Source organism: Protomyctophum bolini (genome assembly GCF_963924005.1).
Source record: "Protomyctophum bolini genome assembly, chromosome: 14".
Lineage (NCBI taxonomy): Eukaryota > Metazoa > Chordata > Actinopteri > Myctophiformes > Myctophidae > Protomyctophum > Protomyctophum bolini.
Window position 1 is genome coordinate 3,710,137 of NC_137875.1, and position 23,346 is coordinate 3,733,482.

The window sequence follows — 23,346 nt, forward strand, 5'->3', positions numbered from 1 at the left end:
CACACACACACACAGAAAGAATGTTAGTGGGATCCATAGTGTTATGATTCAATGCTTTCACATTGCAGCGATCCATATTACACACACACACACACACACACACGGTGCTCGTTCAACACTCTTTCATGAGACAGACAGACAGACAGACAGACAGACCTCTGGGTGGGGGTCTCGGTGGGGGGGGTCTCAGCAGGGGGGGGCTGTCTACTCCTCTCCTCGTCCTCCTGCCTTCGTCTCACTTCCAGCAACTCCATCTGGGACAGGAAACAGGAAGTCAGGCTCCCCTGCTCATCTAAACCAGTGGTGTTCATATCATTGAGGTCCATTATTTATACCTATGACATCATCTGAGCCACGGACCACCGTTTGATGACATCATCTATGACATCATCTGAGCCACGGACCACCGTTTGATGACATTTAGCCTCTCGGTCAGACCCAAAACTACAGAATATTTTGTTGTTGGATAAGAAAATGTGGTGAAGCATGCATGATTCTACAACAGGTCGTTAGGGTTAGGGTAAGGGGAAGCAATCTGATTGGTTGAAACGGTTTCTAGCCGTTGATCAAACCAGCACCATTCACCACCTAATCAAAACTAAGAATTCAGCCGCTCTGTTTTCCCAGAGCTCTAGCAAACTCGGTGGCTAGGCTAGCTAGTTTATTTGGACATTTGTGGTCGTAGTGACTACACATCTGTCATTAAAAATATATATTTTTTCAGCGATTTTCTTTGTTTTCTTAAGTGAGTGAGTGCAGCTAGTCCTATTTGTAGCCTCCCACACCTGTGTGCAGTGAGCAAGCTGCCAGCCACTCAGCCTTGATTGCTGGATTGGCAGTGAGTCTCCATGGGCCTTTTGACAGCCACCCCGGGAAATTAGGTATACAAAAGGCTCAATGTTCCTCCTCAGACACCTCTGGAGGAGGGACTATCCTGGCAACAGGGCGGAGATAAGTCTGGTTCTTCACCTGGACCTCAACAGTTCGGACGCGACCATCATGACCAGGAATGGTCTTCGTGACCCGGCCGGTTGTGTGTGTGTGTGTGTGTGTGTGTGTGTGTGTGTGTGCGCTGTACCGTGGTCAGCCTCTCCAGAGCGGAGAACCTCTCCTCCCAGCGTGTGTGTGTGTGTGTGTGTGTGTGTGCGTGCGTGCGTGCGTGCGTGCTGTACCGTGGTCAGCCTCTCCAGAGCGGAGAACCTCTCCTCCCAGGTTGCCGCTGACTTCTCGAAGGCCTCGTGCCTCTTGATGAGCTTCTCCACCTCGTCCACGCTCTGGCCCATCTCCCTATTGGTCAGGTACGGGTCCTGACCCAGCAGCCACGCCTCCGCCACGCCCGCGTCCCGCGAGAACTGGTGCACCTCCAAGACTACACAGAGAGAGAGAGACAGAGAGAGAGAGAGAGAGAGAGAGAGAGAGAGCATTTACACCAGGGGTATTCAACTGGCGGCTTGTGGAAGTATATTTTTTAAAGGGCCAATGAAAGTTACAGGTATAGTGTGTGTATGAAGTGTGTGTGGGTGTGTGTGTGTGTGTGTGTGTGTGTGTGTGTGTGTGTGTGTGTATGTGTGAGTGTGAGAGAGAGAGACCCCTCCCTGCCCGGCTTCCCTTTCCCGAACACGGGCCAACTGCGTTCGTGTCCACCGAATCCACCGCGGTATCGATTCCAGCCCCCAGGAGAGGAGACATTTCATTTCTTACCCAGTCTAAGCCACTCCCATCTGTCCTCCCACTTGTCAATCATGTCTTTCCTCTTGTCGGTCAACTGTAGCAACTTCTCTTTAATCTGAGGCAGAAAACAAACAAAAACAAACAGAATTATATTTGCTATACGTCGTTCATGTGTTGTGTCCATTGTCTGTGGACCTTGAAGCATATAGTGTTTGTGAACATAACTCTTCTGAAGCATAGTGCTTGTATAAACATTAGACATATCTCTTCTGAAGCATAGTGCTGGTATAAACATTAAACATACCTCCTCTGAAGCATAGTGCTGGTATTAACATTAAACATTACCTCCTCTGAAGCATAGTGCTGGTATAAACATTAAACATATCTCTTCTGAAGCATAGTGCTGGTATAAACATTAAACATTACCTCCTCTGAAGCATAGTGCTGGTATAAACATTAGACATATCTCTTCTGAAGCATAGTGCTGGTATAAACATTAAACATTACCTCCTCTGAAGCATAGTGCTGGTATAAACATTAAACATATCTCTTCTGAAGCATAGTGCTTGTATAAACATACCTCTTCTGAAGCTTAGTGCTGGTATTAACATTAAACATACCTCTTCTGAAGCATTGTGCTGGTATAAACATTAAACATATCTCTTCTGAAGCATAGTGCTGGTATAAACATTAAACATACCTCCTCTGAAGCATAGTGCTTGTATAAACATTAAACATACCTCCTCTGAAGCATAGTGCTGGTATAAACATTAAACATATCTCTTCTGAAGCATAGTGCTGGTATAAACATTAAACATATCTCTTCTGAAGCATAGTGCTGGTATAAACATTAAACATACCTCCTCTGAAGCATAGTGCTGGTATAAACATTAAACATATCTCCTCTGAAGCATTGTGCTTGTATAAACATATCTCTTCTGAAGCATAGTGCTGGTATAAACATTAAACATATCTCTTCTGAAGCATTGTGCTTGTATAAACATTAAACATACCTCCTCTGAAGCATAGTGCTGGTATTAACATTAAACATACCTCCTCTGAAGCATAGTGCTGGTATAAACATTAAACATATCTCCTCTGAAGCATTGTGCTTGTATAAACATATCTCTTCTGAAGCATAGTGCTGGTATAAACATTAAACATATCTCTTCTGAAGCATAGTGCCGGTATAAACATTAAACATACCTCCTCTGCAGCGTAGTGCTTGCGGGCCAGCAGAGCCTTGCCCAGCTCGATGCAGGCGGTGAAGCTGTCGTTACGAGCATCGATCTCTGCCTTGATCCCCTGGTGATTGTTCATCAGCAGCTCTACAGACGACACGTCCCTGTGCGCGCACACGCACACACACACACACACACACACACACACACACACACACACACACACACTCTATGAGTCAGTAATGTATAGTGTACCTGGGTTTCTCCATAATATTCTTTAGTGTACCTGGGTTTCTCCATAATATTCTTTAGTGTACCTGGGTTTCTCCATAATATTCTTTAGTGTACCTGGGTTTCTCCATAATATTCTTTAGTGTACCTGGGTTTCTCCATAATATTCTTTAGTGTACCTGGGTTTCTCCATAATATTCTTTAGTGTACCTGGGTTTCTCCATAATATTCTTTAGTGTACCTGGGTTTCTCCATAATATTCTTTAGTGTACCTGGGTTTCTCCATAATATTCTTTAGTGTACCTGGGTTTCTCCATAATATTCTTTAGTGTACCTGGGTTTCTCCATAATATTCTTTACTGTACCTGGGTTTCTCCATAATATTCTTTAGTGTACCTGGGTTTCTCCATAATATTCTTTAGTGTACCTGGGTTTCTATAATAATATTCTTTAGTGTACCTGGGTTTCTCCTGGGCCTCTATGAGGCGTATGACGTCTTCCATCCATAACATGAGGTCTCGGACCATGCTGAAGAACCGGAACTTGTCTCCGGTGTCGAACAGCTTGAGTCGCCGTCCCTCCGCCGCGTCCAGGAGGTTCTTCCAGGCCTCCAGCACCTGAGGGACGAGACCAGGACGACACGGAGAGAAGATGGAAGGAAGGACGTGTTAACAAGACACCGAACAGAGGACCAGCGCTAGGTTCGTCCCTTCACCCCCCCGTCTTCCCTCTATTGTGATTCATTGTGTATTTCTACTCTAATCTTCAGTTGCATACGTCTTCTAAGTAATTAGCCCTTCACTAAACCCGACCCCAAAAAGCGATTGTCCAATGTCAATCCAAATAGTTTAGCAACGGTTGCTATGCAGGTCAAGCTTTCTTCGCTGCGAACGTGCCTATTGGACAAGGATGGGTTGGGGAGGGACTTATTGAAGGGCTGATTGAAAAGACTGTTTAGTTCCTAAAGCTGTGACTGAAGCTCAGTGAATCACCTCCCCCCCCCCCCCCCCTCCTGCATGTCGGAATCACATTCACTTTTTTTACACAGGATGTGTCTGTATGCAGATGACAGCTTTCATTTTGTCAACGAAAAGATCGGCAATTTTGTTTTTGGTATTTTGTAGATGACAATCTGACACAATCAGATCGATACAATACAGACGCAATGAATAAGAGTAACAGCGGAAATACAGATTACACAATGTTCAAATATCCTGTTGGGTTTTTTGTTGACAAAAAAATAGCAAAAAGCGTTGATTAAAAAGGGGAGTCGAGAGACTTTGTGGAGCTGCTCCAGTGAAAACGAGCGGGAGGCTTCGATGCATTGCTCCTGGTTTGAATGCACGGCCACACACAGCGTCCTAGAACACCTGACAACCATCCATCTACATCTTGGTGGTTTCGTTAAAATAGCTCCATAAGTCAATAATGTTTCTTAAATCATTTGTCAGGTGCTATATTTACAAATCTTAACCACTTTCAACCTGGTGTCCTAATTTTGAGCATATGGTTGCGAACGCAGTGAGCACTTACTATGAGACCTAGCAGATCATGTCTGTCTGTGTGTGTGTCTGTCTGTGTGTGTGTCTGTCTGTCCCGCTATACGTCCAAATATGGAGTGTGTTGCATCAGCAATCACTCAGCTCCATATATGGGCACAAAAGGGACCAGGTCCACATATACAGTAACAGCGGGCCAGACACACAGACAGACAGACAGACATGATCTGCAGGGTCTCAGCTGCGTTCGCTTCCCGCGTTTGCGCGTCTTACTGGTATATAGAGGGTATGCACATGCATAAAGTGAATGGCAGATCGAGTGGCAAATCGAGTGGTAAATTGAGTGACAAAGTGAATTTAATGTCGTTTAAAGTCATTTAATTCAATCAAATAGGACTTTTCTCTTTGGATGTATGGCTGTCAAGGCCAGAAAGTAGTGTTTTTGTCACTCAGTAAGCATTCCCGCATAACTTCCGGGTATGATGTCACGTGTACCCTCTATTGGTGAAACTTAAATTAAAAAAAATGTGCTGACGTTTTCAAAAGATTTTCCCAAATGTATCCTCATTTCTAAATGTTGTGACACTTGTGAAAATAGCAGATCCACAAGGTTACAACGCGTTGTGAGCTTGTAGGCATGTTATTGTCATTGTTTAGTCATACGACAAAAGTACAGGACTTACGTGGATGAAGATATGATTGTAAAGCACCAAGGTGCTAATGAGCTGTAGCCTATATATATATATATATATATATACATACAATGATGATGAAAACATTGGCAGTTGCTACCGGCGATGGTTAGCCAGCTAGCTCGCTACCAGCAACAAGCAAATGTTAACAATCGTGTTTTGCAGCACAAAATTCAACCATCTAAAAACGGATGCGACACAAACTCGAAGTGTAACAATAATGAACATTCTTTGACTAACAAGGCCCGGACCAAACCGTATTTGCAAATGATACTTTGTTTTGGATTTGTTTTATAGTGCTTTCAGCACTAGATGGATGGGGCTTGTTGCTTCATCAACACTGGAACGATTGAAGCAACTACAGTAATGAACCTCCTTAGTAATTCCATTTTGTTTAACGTTCAAGTCTCTTCAGCGCTTTAGTAAACAGAAAAACCTTTTCAGGTCAATGCTTCTATGTAGTGTACTTGGGACAATGCTGCAGTATAGCAGTATGTGAATCTCTGCAATCTCTGCTTTTTTTTATGTCCAACATCGTAAAATAAATACTGGTTACACATCAACCAGGGCAAAGAACATCACAAATAGGATTCATTAGCTTGTGTTTCATTGGATTTGCGTCATTAAATTCCAATTTCACTGGTTCATGCTGTATGCGTATCTCTCTTCTGATTGGCTGGAATTCCTATCCCAACCTGGCACATGTATTTTCTGTTTACCAAAGAGCTGGAAGGTCAGGATGACGCCTGAATTAAACACCGTACAACAATGATTGGTAATAGAGAGCTATATTCCAAGACGAATTTCAACCACAACAAAAAAACTTTTCAATTCTTTCGAATGTGAAAAGTGAAAATGAAACCGATGGACACATTGAACAGAGCACTTTCACTATATGGGGCAATGGTTTTTCCTAAATGATCTGGTACCGCAGCATCAGACAATAATATAATAAAATATCTATGCGTCACTGTTTTCACGACGTGTGTAAACCGTCATGTACAAACCCCACCCATCCAGCCGCTCCGGCAACATAAAACAACACACGATGAAAAGTATTTTGCAAATGGCCCGCTCTTCCACACAGCACCAAGCAGGAACTTAACGGCATGACACGACTAAAATGTCCCGAAACTCAGTCAGCATTTTAGTCGAAAGCATAATAACGAGCTTAACGTTCCTAAAGTAAATTATATATAAATATATACACGTTTGAAGCCGAAGCCGATGTTTTAATTTGGTCAAAACAGGAGTGCGTTCTCACCTCCACCTTTCTCCTCTGGCCGGGGGGGGGGGGGGCATATGGGACATACAGGGGATGGTCAAAACAACCACAAGTCAACAAAACACTCAACGACTCACCAAACAGATCAATTCATCACTTATCAATGCTTACTAGAGTTCTCAAATTCTGCCCCCGAACCCGTCACGACGCAACGTTTTAGGGCCGGGCACAAAAGGTATACTAAATAGCCGGGCGGGGCCGGGCCTTGGGTTCTGTGAAAAAGAATGAAATAAAATCTACTACCCGCAGGAAAATAAAATTCAACTGCCCCTTGCAGCCTAACGGTAAGGCAGACGGGAATGGAAGTGGATGTGTTGGATGTGTTGGATGTGTTGGATGCAGCACAAAGTGAACTTCACTCGCGTATGCTAGAAAGTGTATTGCAATAACGTGGAAGTCTGACTCCCCCCCACCTATCGCAAGATGGTTCTCAGAACTGAACAGTTGTGTCCCTCTTGAGAAGATTACATATATTTTGAGAAGTTCAAGGGGTTTTGAGATTTTTTTTGAAGATTTGGCAGCCCTATTTGAATCACATGGAGACTTTGTCCTTACCTGTATCAGTATTCTTATAGCTATCTCAGTCTGGATCGATTGCTTCCGGAAACAATTTTCTCTGTATTGTAGATTTGTCTCTTGTTTTGTTTTGTTTAGTTTTTTTTTCTTTTTTTCCACGTTTTCTTTTTGTATATTATTGTTGTCATTATGCTCTAACTGTGTTGTCTTCTATGTATGTGGGTTTGTATGTGGGGAGGGGGGAGGGCTGTGGACGGGTGTTCTGTGTATTTTGTGAAAACAACAAAAAACTTTACTTGCGTAAAGTTTGTCACCGTCTGGAGTTGTCCTTTAACTCAGTGGCGTGCACAGACATTTAGAGGGGCAGGTGCTCAAAAGAGCGTGGCACCGAGTGCCGCGCTCTATGAGCTTGTAGGTCTGGTATTTTTGAAAAATCTTTTTAGAAAACTGTCATTTTCAAACAGACATTTCTTTTAATCTGATCTCAGGTCAAAATGGGTTAACTCACTATGTGTCGTCTCTGTACCAGAAGCAATATCAGTTAAATGAATTGACCCCCCCCCCCCCCCCCCAACCAAACTACAAGATCAACACGGTTTCATCCTGTGGTGTAGTTTGACCATGCCCTGTAAACGGTCTTTACACACCGAGGGGGCGAGGAGTTTGCATCCAAACTATCCGTACGGTCGACGTCTCATTCATACAGGCGCACGTCGTGTGAAATATATTTTGCGAAAATATACTTTTACGGTCGTTTAATCGCATTAAAAAAAGGAAGAAACAAAAAAGCGGCCCCAATGTGTAAGTCTTCATTTGCATAATACTATAATATTAGTTGCATTAATGTGTCATTATGATGTTAATATATGGATGGATATACAGTCATAATTCCTTGTAAACAGCCTGTAATATCTCATCATCCAGTTGGATCACTCATCACGTCCCTCTTTTCACCAACACCTAGGTGGGATTGATAGTAAAAGTCATCCATATGCCATATGCCTATGCTAGTGACGTAACTCCCTCTCCATGGAGTCTGGTAGCCGCTACACTACACTGTCCTCCCTTCGGCTAGGTGGAAGTGAATAGATCGCAGCCCAGTTTGTTTACATCATGAAGCTAGCAAACCGGCCGCTAGCAAACCGGCCTCTAGCAAACCGGCCGCTAGCTCGGAGGCGCGCCTGCCTTGTCGTCGTAGCATGGGCCGCTGGATGCTGATTGGAGCAGCCGTCATGTTTTCATATCTTTCAGACCTTACCGTTATGAGTGACAGACAGACAGCCATCACCTCTCTCTCTCTCGCTCTCTATAGTTATGAGTGACGGACAGAGAGAGACTCACACCTCTCCTCTCCTCTCCTCTCTCTCTCTCTATTCTTATGAGTGACGGACAGAGAGCCATCACCTCTCTCTCTCTCTCTATTCTTATGAGTGACGGGCAGACAGCCACTCACCTCTCCCTCTCTCTTCTGGATGTCGTCAGCTTTGTCCCCGGCGTAGGACGACTGGAGACGCACGGCGTCTTCTTGCAACTGACGCACCTGCGGGGACGAGAGAGAGACGGGTTGAGACATAGGAGAGCGAGAGACGGGTTGAGACATAGGAGAGCGAGAGACGGGTTGAGACATAGGAGCGAGAGAGAGAGAGAGACGGGTTGAGACATAGGAGAGAGAGAGAGAGAGAGACGGGTTGAGACATAGGAGAGAGAGAGAGAGAGAGAGAGAGAGAGAGAGAGAGAGAGAGAGAGAGAGAGAGAGAGAGAGAGATGGGTGAGACATAGGAGAGAGAGAGAGAGAGAAGGGTTGAGACATAGAAGAAAGAGACATATACTGTAGGAGAGAGACATTATGTGTGTGTCTGTCCTTTTCCCCCCTAGGCCAGTGGTTTTAAACCCTTTTCATTATCATTTATTCAGCATTTGAGCCACGGACCACCATTTGATGAGATTTAGCCTCTCAGACCCAAGACTCACCTGTGTCCCCTGTCCCTTCCTCTGTCCCTCTCTGAATCCCTCTGTCCCCTCTCTGCCTCCCCTGTATCCCCCTGTCCTCACCTGAATCCCTGTATCCCTCTCTGTGTCCCCTGTCCCTCTCTGCCTCCCCTTATCCCCCTGTCCCTCTCTGTATCCCCCTGTCCTCACCTGTGTCCCCTGTCCCTCTATGCCTCCCCTGTATCCCCCTGCTTTCACCTGTGTCCCCTGTCCCTACCCCTGTCCCTCTCTGTGTCCCCCTGTCCCCTGTATCCCCCTGTCCCTCCCCTGCGTCCCCCTGTCCCTCACCTGTGTCCCGAGGGCCTGGATGTCGTTCTCGAAGGCCGTGTGCATCCTCTGCAGGGCCTCCACGGTGTTCTGGTCTCGGCCCAGCTCCTCGGGCAGCTTCTTGTGCTTGTCCAGGATGCGGACCAGGACCTCCTTGGCGTCGTGGTAGAACTTGTGCAGCTCGTAGGAGGCGGCGAGGATCTGCGTGCGCGTGTCGATGAGCTCCAGGAGGTCGGCCCACGCCTCGTTCAGCCCGTCCTTCCACTCCGCCACCGTGGCCGCGTCGCCGTGGCCCGCGTTGATGAGGTCGTCGGCCAGCCGGTTGACCGAGTCCACGCGCTCCTGACCGATGGTGCCCGTGTCGCGGGCGAACTCCCTGAAGCGCTCCTGGAGCATCTGTTGAATATATATGAACAAATTCATTCTCGCTCCTGTATAACTTCAACATTTTGATGACCCCTGACCGTGACATGTTTTGTAGTCCCATGGTGACATGTTTGTAGTCCTGGCCCAGTTCGTTATAAACTCAGTGAAATGTTTGTAGTCCTGGCCCAGTTCGTTATAAACTCATGGTGACATGTTTGTAGTCCTGTTATAAACTCACTGTGACATGTTTGTAGTCCTGTTGTAAACTCCCGTTGACTTGTTTGTAGTCCTATATAAACTCACCGTGACATGTTCGTAGTCCTATATAAACTCACCGTGACATGTTTGTAGTCCTATATAAACTCACTGTGACATGTTTGTAGTCCTGTTGTAAACTCCCGTTGACATGTTTGTAGTCCTATATAAACTCACTGTGACATGTTTGTAGTCCTGTTGTAAACTCCCGTTGACATGTTTGTAGTCCTATATAAACTCACCGTGACATGTTCGTAGTCCTATATAAACTCACCGTGACATGTTCGTAGTCCTATATAAACTCACCGTGACATGTTTGTAGTCCTATATAAACTCACCGTGACATGTTCGTAGTCCTCTAAACTCACCGTGACATGTTTGTAGTCCTATATAAACTCACCGTGACATGTTCGTAGTCCTATATAAACTCACCGTGACATGTTCGTAGTCCTCTAAACTCACCGTGACATGTTCGTAGTCCTATAAACTCACCGTGACATGTTCGTAGTCCTATATAAACTCACCGTGACATGTTCGTAGTCCTCTAAACTCACCGTGACATGTTTGTAGTCCTCTAAACTCACCGTGACATGTCTGTAGTCCTATATAAACTCACCGCGACATGTTTGTAGTCCTCTAAACTCACCGTGACATGTTCGTAGTCCTCTAAACTCACCGTGACATGTTCATAGTCCTAAAAACTCACTGTGACATGTTTGTAGTCCTCTAAACTCACCGTGACATGTTCGTAGTCCTCTAAACTCACCGTGACATGTTCGTAGTCCTATAAACTCACCGTGACATGTTCGTAGTCCTATATAAACTCACCGTGACATGTTCGTAGTCCTAAATAAACTCACCGTGACATGTTCGTAGTCCTAAATAAACTCACCGTGACATGTTCGTAGTCTTAAATAAACTCACCGTGACATGTTTGTAGTCCTATATAAACTCACCGTGACATGTTCGTAGTCCTCTAAACTCACAGTGACATGTTCGTAGTCCTATATAAACTCACCGTGACATGTTTGTAGTCCTCTAAACTCACCGTGACATGTTCGTAGTCCTCTAAACTCACCGTGACATGTTCGTAGTCCTATATAAACTCACCGTGACATGTTTGTAGTCCTATATAAACTCACCGTGACATGTTCGTAGTCCTATATAAACTCACCGTGACATGTTCGTAGTCCTCTAAACTCACCGTGACATGTTCGTAGTCCTATATAAACTCACTGTGACATGTTCGTAGTCCTCTAAACTCACTGTGACATGTTCGTAGTCCTATATAAACTCACCGTGACATGTTCGTAGTCCTCTAAACTCACCGTGACATGTTCGTAGTCCTATATAAACTCACTGTGACATGTTCGTAGTCCTCTAAACTCACTGTGACATGTTCGTAGTCCTCTAAACTCACTGTGACATGTTCGTAGTCCTATATAAACTCACCGTGACATGTTCGTAGTCCTCTAAACTCACCGTGACATGTTCGTAGTCCTATATAAACTCACTGTGACATGTTCGTAGTCCTCTAAACTCACTGTGACATGTTCGTAGTCCTATATAAACTCACCGTGACATGTTCGTAGTCCTCTAAACTCACCGTGACATGTTCGTAGTCCTATATAAACTCACTGTGACATGTTCGTAGTCCTCTAAACTCACTGTGACATGTTCGTAGTCCTCTAAACTCACTGTGACATGTCCGTAGTCCTCTAAACTCACCGTGACATGTTCGTAGTCCTGGCCCAGCTCGTGCGAGCCCGCCACCACCTCCCTCTCAGCGATCCACTGCTCCAGGTCGTCCACCTCGCGGTTCAGCTGGAACAGACGGAAACGCTCCTCCAGCTTGCCCCGCCGCTCCTCCGACAGGTCCTTGAGACCCGCGTACAGCTTGTCCACCTGGGACTGACGCATGCCGATACGCTCACTGGAGGGAGGAGGGAGAATGCAAAACATTGAAATACGAGGGTGTAGGTACTGTATGTATTTAAGCACCCTGGGCAAGACCTTAACTGAAAAGACTATCAGCGGAAGTTGCAGGATTTTAGCGGAAGTATTGCCCAAGGAAATGACGTTGATGCTTTACAAATCAGTTTACATTCTCCGCGAATGAAACGAGTGTTGTGATTGGTCGGAAAATATCGTATCCGGGGGAAATACATCTGACGGATGTTCCGGAGAATACAACCGCCGATAGCTTCTCTGCCTTACGTTGTGACCAGGCTTTTCTTTTCGCAGATAAGTAAGCCTGGGACCGAGGCTAGTATTTAAGGGGTTCACCTCTCGGGGTGCTCGTTGGACACCAGTCCTCTGCTGGTCTGGGACAGTATAAGTGTTAAGGGGTTCACCTCTCGGGTGTAGGTCTGTATTTAAGGGGTTCACCTCTCGGGGTGTAGGTCTGTATTTAAGGGGTTCACCTCTCGGGGTGTAGGTCTGTATTTAAAGGGTTCACCTCTCGGGGTGTAGGTCTGTATTTAAGGGGTTCACCTCTCGGGGTGCTCGTTAGACACCAGTCCTCTGCTGGTCTGGGACAGTATAAGTGTTAAAGGGTTCACCTCTCGGGGTGTAGGTCTGTATTTAAGGGGTTCACCTCTCGGGGTGCTCGTTGGACACCAGTCCTCTGCTGGTCTGGGACAGCTGGTGGACGGTCTCGGCGTAGTCCTCCACCGCCTGCTCCAAGATCTGGTGCTTCTTCAGCATGGCCACGGAGCTCTGCTCGTCCTGAGAGAGAGACACCCACACACACAGAGAGAGAGAGAGAGAGAGAGAGAGAGAGAGAGAGAGAGAGAGAGAGAGAGAGAGAGAGAGAGAGAGAGAGAGAGAGAGAGACAGAGAGAGAGAGACAGAGAGAGAGAGAGACAGAGACAGAGAGAGAGAGACAGAGAGAGAGAGAGAGAGAGAGAGAGAGAGAGAGAGAGAGCGAGAGAGAGAAAGACACCGAGACACACACACACACACACACACAGAGAGAGAGAGAGAGACCCAGAAACACAGAGAGAGAGAGAGAGAGAGAGAGAGAGAGAGAGAGATTTTACATCAAATATTCTTGCAAAAGATTATAAACTTGCTTGTTGCACACTAGTAGGCCATAAATGGCCAACTAGTGCGCAAGCAGAGCGCGCAAGTACTTTCGACCGCTACAAACTGTCAACCAATTACATATACATATACTATGTATATGTATATGTAATTTGTCCGTCCCAGCCAACCCGCCACTTTTTATGCGTATGCAAATAGGAAGGTAATGCTCCTGTGTATACATGTATGTAATCTGGTCCCAGCAAATTGTGCCTGATTTGCTGGGACCAGATTACATACATGTATACACAGGAGCATTACCTTTAATCCTCCCAACACTGAAACATATCGTCATTACGTCACCATCAAAGACCAATTACACTCTGGCATTGGGTTTTTTAGTACACATATTTCTTACGTCATCATTGAGAGCTAGTTATACATATACTATATGTGACACAGGCCAGCACTTTGGTCCTCAACTCGATTTTTACAGATTACAGATTATTACAGATTATTAAAGTACAGAATGTAAGCTTTCATATGATGTATCATTCAATGAAATTGGACAATAATTGAAGGAGATATGACCATCTAAAACTTGTTGAAACACATAACAGATACAGATGCAAAGTGGAGAAATTTCCCTTCAAAGATTCTTCAGATTTTAGCACCTCTGGAATGGGTGTGACAATAGATGCTTGTCCACACCCCTAATGTCTTGCATAATCACTCCCCCACCCACTAACCACTCCCCCACTAGGTTACCTGTCAATGACAGTTGAGTGGACACACTGTTTTACTTGAGTTAAAGTAAAGAAATGTAGGACTAAGTTGTTTAGTGTATGTTTTGTAATAATACAATCTAAAAAGTAACTAGTAGGCTAACTGAGTTTTCAATGGATATAGGCTATGTAGTTTTAGACCAATGCTTTTACATTGTGTTGTAAATAGCTGCAGTAGGCTACACCATTTTATATACTTTAAGCAATCAAAGTCAGACAATTGACCCAGTATTTTAGATAAATAAAACCGACGCATCAGGCTATGATGCGTTGTGCGCTTGTAGATTTGCTATTTTTAATAAACATCCGTTCACATGCCTGGTTTCTATTTAGTGTGCAAGGCTTACATCCGGTCTAAAGCCCACCCACTGTATGCGCTGATTTCCATACACAATCCGTATCCTCCCCTCACCGGATGTTGAATTAACAGTACTAACGGCCATATTTTGACGTTATGATTTAAAGAAAAGACGAGTGGTTTTGGCTCTTTGCGTGTGGAGGAGAAAAAAAAGAAGCAACGCGCAACACTCTTCCATGGCTATGAAGCAATACTAACGGGCAACGTTTCATTAGTTTTATACATTTTAGGAGTGAAAACATGTGTTTAGTAACACACGACACACAGACAGCTAGCTAACTAGGCTAGCTAGCTGTTAGCCTGTTGTTGTGTGATGGTGGAAGTCTATTCTCCAGGCTGGGAAGCGTATTTGAGTAGCTACGTGGTTTTGTTTATTTTCCTGTAAAGTATAACCCAAAAGCTCCTCCATACTATAGCCATGTTTACAAACACAGAAGCACGCTAATGGGCGGTGACCAGAGCGTGAAACCTCAGGACAAAGAGATCCCAGGACCAATCGAAAACAACATGCAAATCTCAGAACTGCGCTTCCCTGGCCCCAAAACATTGTTAAAATACAAGCCTACTTTGACATATAAATGTATACGTTTAATTTGCCCAAATTAACAATCTGTTGGAATAAAAACCTTCTTCAACATTCAAACTCTGTTAATATGAAAAAAAAAGAAAATCACATAAAAAAAAAAAACGATTTTATTTTGACCATTTCGACCATTTCATTCTGGCGAGTTGAGGACCAAAGTGCTGGCCTGTGTCACATATATATATATGTAATTGTAAGTTGATTAGCAGTATATTACACCAAGGATGTGCCATTTATGCCCGTACACTAGGTGCGGTTGGCGATTGGTGTGTGTGTGTGTTACATGGTGTGTGTGTGCGTGCGCTGTACCTTGGCCTTCTCGTCAGACATCATGTACATGGTGTGTGTGTGTGCGTGCGTGCTGCATGGTGTGTGTGTGTTACATGGTGTGTGTGTGTTACATGGTGTGTGTGTGCGTGCGCTGTACCTTGGCCTTCTCATCAGACATCATGTACATGGTGTGTGTGTGTGTGTGTGTGTGTGTGCGTGCGTGCTGCATGGTGTGTGTGTGTGTGTTACATGGTGTGTGTGTGTGCGTGCGCTGTACCTTGGCCTTCTCCTCAGACATCATGTAAAGCTCCTGTTCGCTCATCCAGGCCTCGGCCTCCGCCGCGTCAAAGTAGTACTGCTGCGCCTCGTGGGCGGAGCCTAGGCGGGCGTGGCGGTGCCCCGCCTCCTCGCCCATCTGCCGCCACAGGGTGGCCAGCTCCTCCAGCCGCTGGCCAATCAGAGCGGAGCCGGGCGTGGCGGGCTCCCGCAGCACCGAGGCGCTGCGCTGGAAGATGTCGTCGTAGCGAGGCTGGTGGCCCTGGATCTCCTTCTGGAGGGTCTGAGGGGGACACAGGGGGTTAATGTCATTCTGACCTGAGATCAGATTCTAAAAATCTCTTCTACATCCTGACGGTTTAACCCATTCTGACCTGAGATCAGATTCTAAAAATGTCTTCTACATCCTGACAGTTTTCCATTCTGACCTGAGATCAGATTCTAAAAATGTCTTCTACATCCTGACTGTTTTCCATTCTGACCTGAGATCAGATTCTAAAAAAATTCTTCTATGTCAGTCGCTCTTCGATTTTTCAAAAATAGCAGACCTATATATATCTTTCAGAGAGAGTGTTATTAACAGAAATCTTTGCTTTTTCTGAGGGGTTCCTGGAACAACATATTTTCAGATGGGGGTCGGTGGCCAATTACATATCATATATATATATATATATACCTATATAAACATAGGTATCTCAGAAAACTCAGAATCTCAGAATTTAGAAGATTTTCTTTTAATTTCAACTAATGGGTTAATCACTCAACGCCAGGAACCCGTGGTGATTCCAGCTTTTCACCAGAGAAATACATGCTTAAACATGTAGTTAGGTTGTAATGTTAGAGTCCACAGAAGACATGTAAATATGAAATAAATGCTTAAACATGTAGTTAGGTTGTAATGTTAGAGTCCACAGAAGACATGTAAATATGAAATAAATGCTTAAACATGTAGCTATAGGTGTAATGTTAGAGTCCACAGAAGACATGTAAATATGAAATAAATGCTTAAACATGTAGTTAGGTTGTAATGTTAGAGTCCACAGAAGACATGTAAATATGAAATAAATGCTTAAACATGTAGCTATAGGTGTAATGTTAGAGACCACAGAAGTGAACCTTTCAAGCCTGTTTTCTCAACTCTCTGTTTCTCTGCAAGACATTACTCTGTAAGCCATATCTCCAAAACCGGTGGGTCAAACTGAACAACCAATATGTCAATTGTGAAGCTATGATTCCCTGCTTTCATATGACATGAAAAATAGGCTACCTGGTTTTTCTTGATCAGTAGTTGAACGGTCTGCAGGTTGTGTCCGTGGTCTGTAGACGTGGCCAGAGCCATCCTCTCCTCAACCCAGAGCTGTGAGAGAGCACACACACACACACACACACACAGACACACACACACACACACACACACACACACACACACACACACACACACACACACACACACACACACACGTTAGTTCTACGGGGGGCTACACTGTGGACAGAACGGAACCGTTGGCATATAGGTGTCTGCGTCCCGCCGCGGGGGAGTTCCGTATTAACAAAGTAATCGATCAATCGATCTTACGATCTCGTCCTCCACGTCTCGGTTGAACTGATGGATCTCCCGGGAGGCCATCAGGGCGTCGCGTCTCTTCTTCAGCGGCTCCTGGAGCGAGGTGAACTTGTTCTCCACGCCGTGCCTCTGGCCGTCCACCTCCTCCGAGTCCTTCCCCTCCTGGCTGAGCGCCTGGGCCTGAGTGGTCAGCTCCTCCACCTCCTTCTGACGCACCTCCACCTGGCTCTCCAACATCTGGACGGGAGGAGAGGAGACGGGGAACCGTTAGGACAGGAGGACAGTTATCCAGAGAGGAGAGAGGAGAGGGGGAACCGTTAGGACAGGAGGACAGTTATCCGGAGAGGAGAGGGGACGGGGAAGCGTTAGGACAGGAGGAGGACGAGGACAGTTATCAGGAGAGGAGAGGAGAGGGGACGGGAAGCGTTAGGACAGGAGGAGGACGAGGACAGTTATCAGGAGAGGAGAGGAGAAGAGAAGAGAAGAGAAGAGAAGAGAAGAGAAGAGAAGAGAAGAGAAGAGAAGAGAAGAGAAGAGAAGAGAAGAGAAGAGAAGGAGCTAAGAGCGTTTGCTCTGATGTTTCAACAGTCTGCTAATCTGAGAGGACATGCGCGCTCTCTCTCTCTCTTTCTTCCTTCTATTGGTCTCTCTCCTTCTCCTCCCCTTTTACATTATCAAACACTAGAATTGACCTCTCTCAGACACACACACACACACACACACACACACACACACACACACACACACACACCCCAAGGCAAACGGGACGTGCGGACGTGTCTGTCCGAATGATTTTGGTCCGAGTTCCACAAAGTCTACATACTGTAGACTGCTTGCTGGCTGTATAGAATGTATCGTTACTCTATTACTTAACATATCAATCGAAGATGTATTTTTTCCATCAATAATGCAGTTTAGATCTACCAGTCAGCCAATACCGCAACTATCCCTAAACATTAAACAATACCCATGATTAAGGAATTATGAATGATTAGGCATTGATTTAAAGTTGTCTAACTGTGTGGGGTTTTATCCTGAGTGTAGTGAGGGGCGCTCTGATCATCATACATCACATTCCGGCCAATCACGCTTGGCCCCACTTTTCTGTCCTCAATACGTAAATTGCTCAGCCAATCAAATCATCGCTATGGGGTGCTCAGCCAATTTAAATATGATTTTATTTGGGGGTGGGGGGTGTCGCGGCCTGAAAAGGTTGAATAACCACTGACTGACAGCCAGACTGGCCAATCCCCTGTCTGTTGCTTCTTCTAGACAACATGACTCATAGCCAGACTGGCCAATCCCTGCCTGTTGCTTCTTCGAGACAACGTGACTGACAGCCAGACTGGCCAATCCCCTGCCTAGTGTAGCTTCTTCTAGACAACGTGACTGACAGCCAGACGGGGCCAATCCAATCATCATGCCTGCCCATCTCCTCCTCACCTGCAGTGTTGCCAACGTAGCGGATTTGTCGCCACATTTAGCTTCTTTCCAGACCCCCCTAGCGACTGAAACTGAATTAGTGAAAAGCTTCTGGCGAGAAATCTAGCTTCTTTTTCTGGTGAATTGGGGACAAATGGTGTTGACAGGCGCCAGAGATAAAACCCTCATGTTTCTTAATTTTACTTCTCAGCCTCAAATCCGCTAAGTTGGCTAAACTAAAAGTGATCGGCGCGTCTGTCTCAGTGGCTTCCTCGGCTCGGTTATGTGTGCACAGACTGCCACAGTGCTTCCTCCTTTCTTGCTCTGTGACCACAGTTGCTAGCGGCCGCCTAAAAGTCGCTAGGGACGCTAAAAAGTTGCTAGGAGCGGCACGCTACGACTTCTAGCGACTTCTAGCTACTTTCCGAGGAGCCACTAGCTACTTCCGTTACTGGAGAGTTGGCAACACTGCTCACCTGTTGCTTCTTCAGCAGGATGTTGACCGAGGTGAGGTCCTTGCCGTAGTCGTCGGAGGTCAGCTGGACGTCCAGCGCGCCCAACCACTTGTCCAGGTCGGCGCAGCTCTGCGTGAACAGCTCCGCCTTGTTGGCGTCGAACAGGCACTTGGCCTTGGTCTGCGTGGAGCTCTCCAGCTCCTCCCACATGGTCTGCAGGGAGCCCAGCTTCTCCTGGACCATGGACTCCGTGTCGGGTTTCTCCGCCACCAGCAACAGGCCGTCCTAGGGGGGGAGAGAGAGAGAGAGAGAGAGAGAGAGAGTTACAGACAACCCCAACCCCGCCTTCGGGTATGGGCACTGATGACACGGAGGAGGAAACACGCCCCCCTGTGCCCACAGTGCCCCCAGTGGGAATCGAACCCAGGACCTTCTAGCTGTGAGGCGACAGCACTACCGACTGTGCCACCGTGCCCCCTGCATTGTGGCATTATTACTTCTTGACTTGTTAAAAAGCCATTTTGAATTTTGTCCAAAACACAGACTCCCCTGTTTAAGATCAGTCTTCTCTCTCATGGGTGTACTGTACTGTATGTACAATACAGTATGTATGTATGTATTTTTCCAGAACTTCTCCATCATGTCCAGTTAGGTGTACTGTATTGCAAAACTTCTCCATCACAAGTGTACTGTACATTTGTACGGTATACCTTCTCTGTCATTTATGGACAGCATTATGTTTGTGAGTATTCCTTCTCTATATTATAATAATAATGTACAGTATGTGTGTGTGTGTGTGTGTGTGTGTGTGTGTATGTACAGTGTGTGTACAGTACCTTCTCTATCTTGTCCAGCCACTCCTTGTTGCTCTGCAGCTCAGCCATGAAGGCCTGGTGTTTGTATGTGTGTGTGTGTGTGTGTGTGTGTATGTACAGTGTGTGTACAGTACCTTCTCTATCTTGTCCAGCCACTCCTTGTTGCTCTGCAGCTCAGCCATGAAGGCCTGGTGTTTGTATGTGTGTGTGTGTGTGTGTGTGTGTGTGTGTGTGTACAGTGTGTACAGTACCTTCTCTATCTTGTCCAGCCACTCCTTGTTGCTCTGCAGCTCGGCCATGAAGGCCTGGTGTTTGTATGTGTGTGTGTGTGTGTGTGTGTGTGTGTGTGTGTACAGTATGTACAGTACCTTCTCTATCTTGTCCAGCCACTCCTTGTTGCTCTGCAGCTCGGCCATGAAGGCCTGGTGTTTCAACCACTTGCTGTGGAGGTTTCTGGCCTCGTCGTACGACATGTCCTGAGCCGTGAGCATCTTCTCGTTGATCCACAGAGACAGCTGCAAGCGCACGCACGCACACACAGACACGCGCACGCACACACACACACACACACACACACACACACACACACACACACACACACACACACACACACACACACACACACACACACACACACACACACACACACACACACACACACACACACACACTTTGTATTACTATATTTGTAAGGAAATCAACCTTTTAGGACAGACATTTTATGAATATCATTCTTACATTTTCTGGGCATTTTTTAACTACCGGTAAGCCTAAAGCTGGTGCACGACACTGGCACGCATGTTTCACTGCATTTCGGCAACATTTTTTTTTTTAATAAAACAGATCTACAAGGCAGTAAATAAATAAAACAGATCTACAAGGCGGTAAATAAATGAAACAGATCTACAAGGCAGTACCTCCTGGCAGTCTTGCAGGAACCTCTGCAGATCTCGGTTGTCCTTCAGTTTGGTCAGAAGGTCGTTGGCTGCTGCTCTGTTCTTCCGACGTCTGGCAGGGACACAATATTATTATTAATATCAGCACACTAAGGACTTATTATTACCGTTATGTTATGGAGTTGTTATGTTAACTCATTTAGCGCATAGTCTTTTGATGCCTGTGGGTCCCCGGCTCAGATGTGTTAATACAGCATCACAATCATATAATATGTCGGCTATTCAAAAATAGCAGATCTACAATCTCTGCAGCGTGGCTTTTCTGGAGCATTTTGAATCATTCTGCATTGTTTTTAACACAACTCTTTTCTTTTAGTCTAGGGGGTCCCTGGCACAACATATTTTCAAATGGCGGTCCACGGCCAAATATATAACATTCCGGGGGTCCTTGACATGAAAAAGTTTGAGAACTACTACCTTCTCCTTATTAGACCTGGAACGCAGCTGTGTCACCTAAGCTTTTAACCACTTTAACCATTATTATTATAAAGTTTAGTTGTTGAAAAGTAGCATGTCTACAAGCTACTTGTAGATCTGCTGTTTTAGAAAAAACTGTTTTAGACATAAAACTGTCGTGATTTAGAAGACATTTATTAGAAAGCGGTCTCAGGTCTCAATGGGTTCTACAGCCTCTGCTGACCTGTGGTCGATGGAGTCCACCTTCTCCTGGATGCGCTCGGCGTTGAGGTTGCCATCGGCGACCAGGCGGCGCCCGGAGTCCACCACGGCGTTGATCTTCTCCTCGTTGGCGTCCATGGAGGTCATGAAGTCCTCCTGGTGCTTGATGGCCGCCTCGGCTCCCTGGAGGGTGGTGGCCATCTCCGTGTGGGCCAGCACGTACTCCTAGGAGAGGGAGAGAGAGAGAGAGACATTAAGAACATCTCTGTGTGGGCTAGGACGTACTCCTAGAGACAGAGAGACACACAGAAACATGAAGAACATCTCTGTGTGGGCTAGGACGTACTCCTAGAGACACAGAGAGACACACAGAAACATGAAGAGCATCTCTGTGTGGGCTAGGACGTACTCCTAGAGACAGAGAGACACACAGAAACATGAAGAACATCTCTGTGTGGGCTAGGACGTACTCCTAGAGACAGAGAGACACACAGAAACATTAAGAACATCTCTGTGTGGGCTAGGACGTACTCCTAGAGACAGAGAGAGACACACAGAAACATGAAGAGCATCTCTGTGTTTGCTAGGAGGTGCTCCTGAAGACAGATAGACATGATATGAAGGATAATTTATGTAGGCCTTGATGGGGTCGTAATGCCCGACTTATATTTATTTAGCCGTGTGCCGAAAATGGTCGAAAATCGACCTTGGTAGATCGTCTTATCTTTGGCACGTGAAACCCACACGCAGCCAAGCATATATTAATGTTCTTAGTTCCTTGTTCAACAATGTCATGGATTGGAGATGTCCTCTTGGGTGGGGGGGTGGAATTGGCAATGATCTCGTGGTGGTTCCACCAGTGGACGATACTACCAACACTGGCTGGTGGACAGAATGTATACAATATTCTAATGGTGTGTGTTATTCAGAATGTATATAATATATGAATATAATATTAATACGTGGTTGTTGAGGAAGGCCTCAGAATGTATATAATATATGAATATAATATTAATACCTGCTTGTTGAGGAAGGCCTCAGAATGAATATACTATATATATATTTATTTTTTTTAAATATTTTTTTGCGGCTTACGCCTTTTATTGTTTTTTTGAAGGGACAGACAGTAGGCTGACAGGAAACGGGAGAGAGATGGGGGGGGGGATGACATGCAGTAAAGGCCGTGTCGGGCTCGGGAGTCGAACCTGCGGCACACTGCGACTGGATCACCAGTCGGGTGCCCAGATGGTTACGCCACCGCCTGGGCTGAATATAATATATTAATATAATATTAATACCTGGTTGTTGAGGAAGGCTTCAGAATGTATATAACATATTAATATAATATTAATAACCTGGTTGTTGAGGAAGGCTTCAGCCTGCTTGGTGTCCCTGAGGAACAGCTGGTAGGCGTGGGACTGCGACAGCAGGTTCTGCCGGTTCTCCCACATCTTGTGCAGCTCGTTCCAGCCCGTGTCCAGCGCCTGCAGCCTCTGCCTGAGGAACATGTACTGGGCGTCCGTCTGGTCCTGCGTCACCAGCTCGCCCATGTCCCGCATCTTCTGGTAGTCCTCCTCGTAGTTACGGATCTCGTTCTTGATGTTCTCGTGCTGCGTCAGCAGCTGTGAAGAGGGGGGAGTTGAAGAGGGTTTGTTTTGGTTACTCACTAGTCTAAAATTGTTTTCTACATCCTGACAGTGTTCTGAAAAAGCTATGTTTCTATGTCAGTCGTTCTTCGATTTTTCTAAAATAGCAGACCTACAAGCTCGTAGCGCGCCACTCGGTGGCGCGCTATGAGCTTGTAGGTCTGCTATTTTTCAATAGCTAAAGCATAACGTAATGCTAACACCAAAAGGGGTTCCCGCCGAAAATGGGTTAAATACATGTTTTCCACTCATCCACTGAGATGTCACGTCAAGGATTAAAACAGTAAAATAACTACTATATAAACTATCAAACCAAGACCTGATTCACAGCATAGATAATTACAAATAATATTTAACAAAGCACAGTGCTAAACAGCAAAACAAACAAAATGTATAATCTCAAAGCCAATGCTTGGGCTGTTTCTGAAACAAAGTATAACTAGCACATGCCTACAATGTCTTGATATTTAAATGGGGTGAAAATTATATTTGTTTTGTTTTAAAATAAGTGTTAAATAATCATAAACCGGTGTCTGTTCAGTGACAAGGGTCTCCCTGTCTCTCCAGCAAATTTAGTCAAAAGAAAATAAAGTGATCAGCTATTTTCACAATGTTGGCCTCT

The 23,346-nt window shown here is 45.5% G+C and overlaps 1 protein-coding gene across 7 annotated transcripts in view; it reads right to left on the minus strand.

Annotated features, from left to right (window-relative positions):
* LOC308328412 (spectrin beta chain, non-erythrocytic 1-like) overlaps window positions 1-23,346 on the minus strand; it is a 153,764-nt gene that overhangs the window by 14,910 nt on the left and 115,508 nt on the right. For all 7 annotated transcript variants that reach the window (XR_013965283.1, XR_013965284.1, XR_013965285.1 and 4 more), the window contains 17 exons: window positions 22,434-22,700; window positions 21,101-21,303; window positions 20,422-20,512; window positions 19,873-20,019; window positions 18,711-18,974; window positions 16,825-17,049; window positions 16,516-16,605; window positions 15,250-15,531; window positions 12,549-12,679; window positions 11,681-11,885; window positions 9,353-9,727; window positions 8,529-8,615; window positions 3,543-3,700; window positions 2,878-3,016; window positions 1,702-1,786; window positions 1,173-1,369; window positions 157-254 (listed from right to left, as the gene is read on the minus strand). Coding sequence is in view for 3 of the 7 variants with exons in the window: in XM_080782218.1 (XP_080638344.1) it covers window positions 157-254; window positions 1,173-1,369; window positions 1,702-1,786; window positions 2,878-3,016; window positions 3,543-3,700; window positions 8,529-8,615; window positions 9,353-9,727; window positions 11,681-11,885; window positions 12,549-12,679; window positions 15,250-15,531; window positions 16,516-16,605; window positions 16,825-17,049; window positions 18,711-18,974; window positions 19,873-20,019; window positions 20,422-20,512; window positions 21,101-21,303; window positions 22,434-22,700 (3,044 nt within the window). In the remaining 4 variants the exon portion in view is untranslated. The remainder of the gene's footprint in view (window positions 1-156; window positions 255-1,172; window positions 1,370-1,701; window positions 1,787-2,877; window positions 3,017-3,542; window positions 3,701-8,528; window positions 8,616-9,352; window positions 9,728-11,680; window positions 11,886-12,548; window positions 12,680-15,249; window positions 15,532-16,515; window positions 16,606-16,824; window positions 17,050-18,710; window positions 18,975-19,872; window positions 20,020-20,421; window positions 20,513-21,100; window positions 21,304-22,433; window positions 22,701-23,346) is intronic.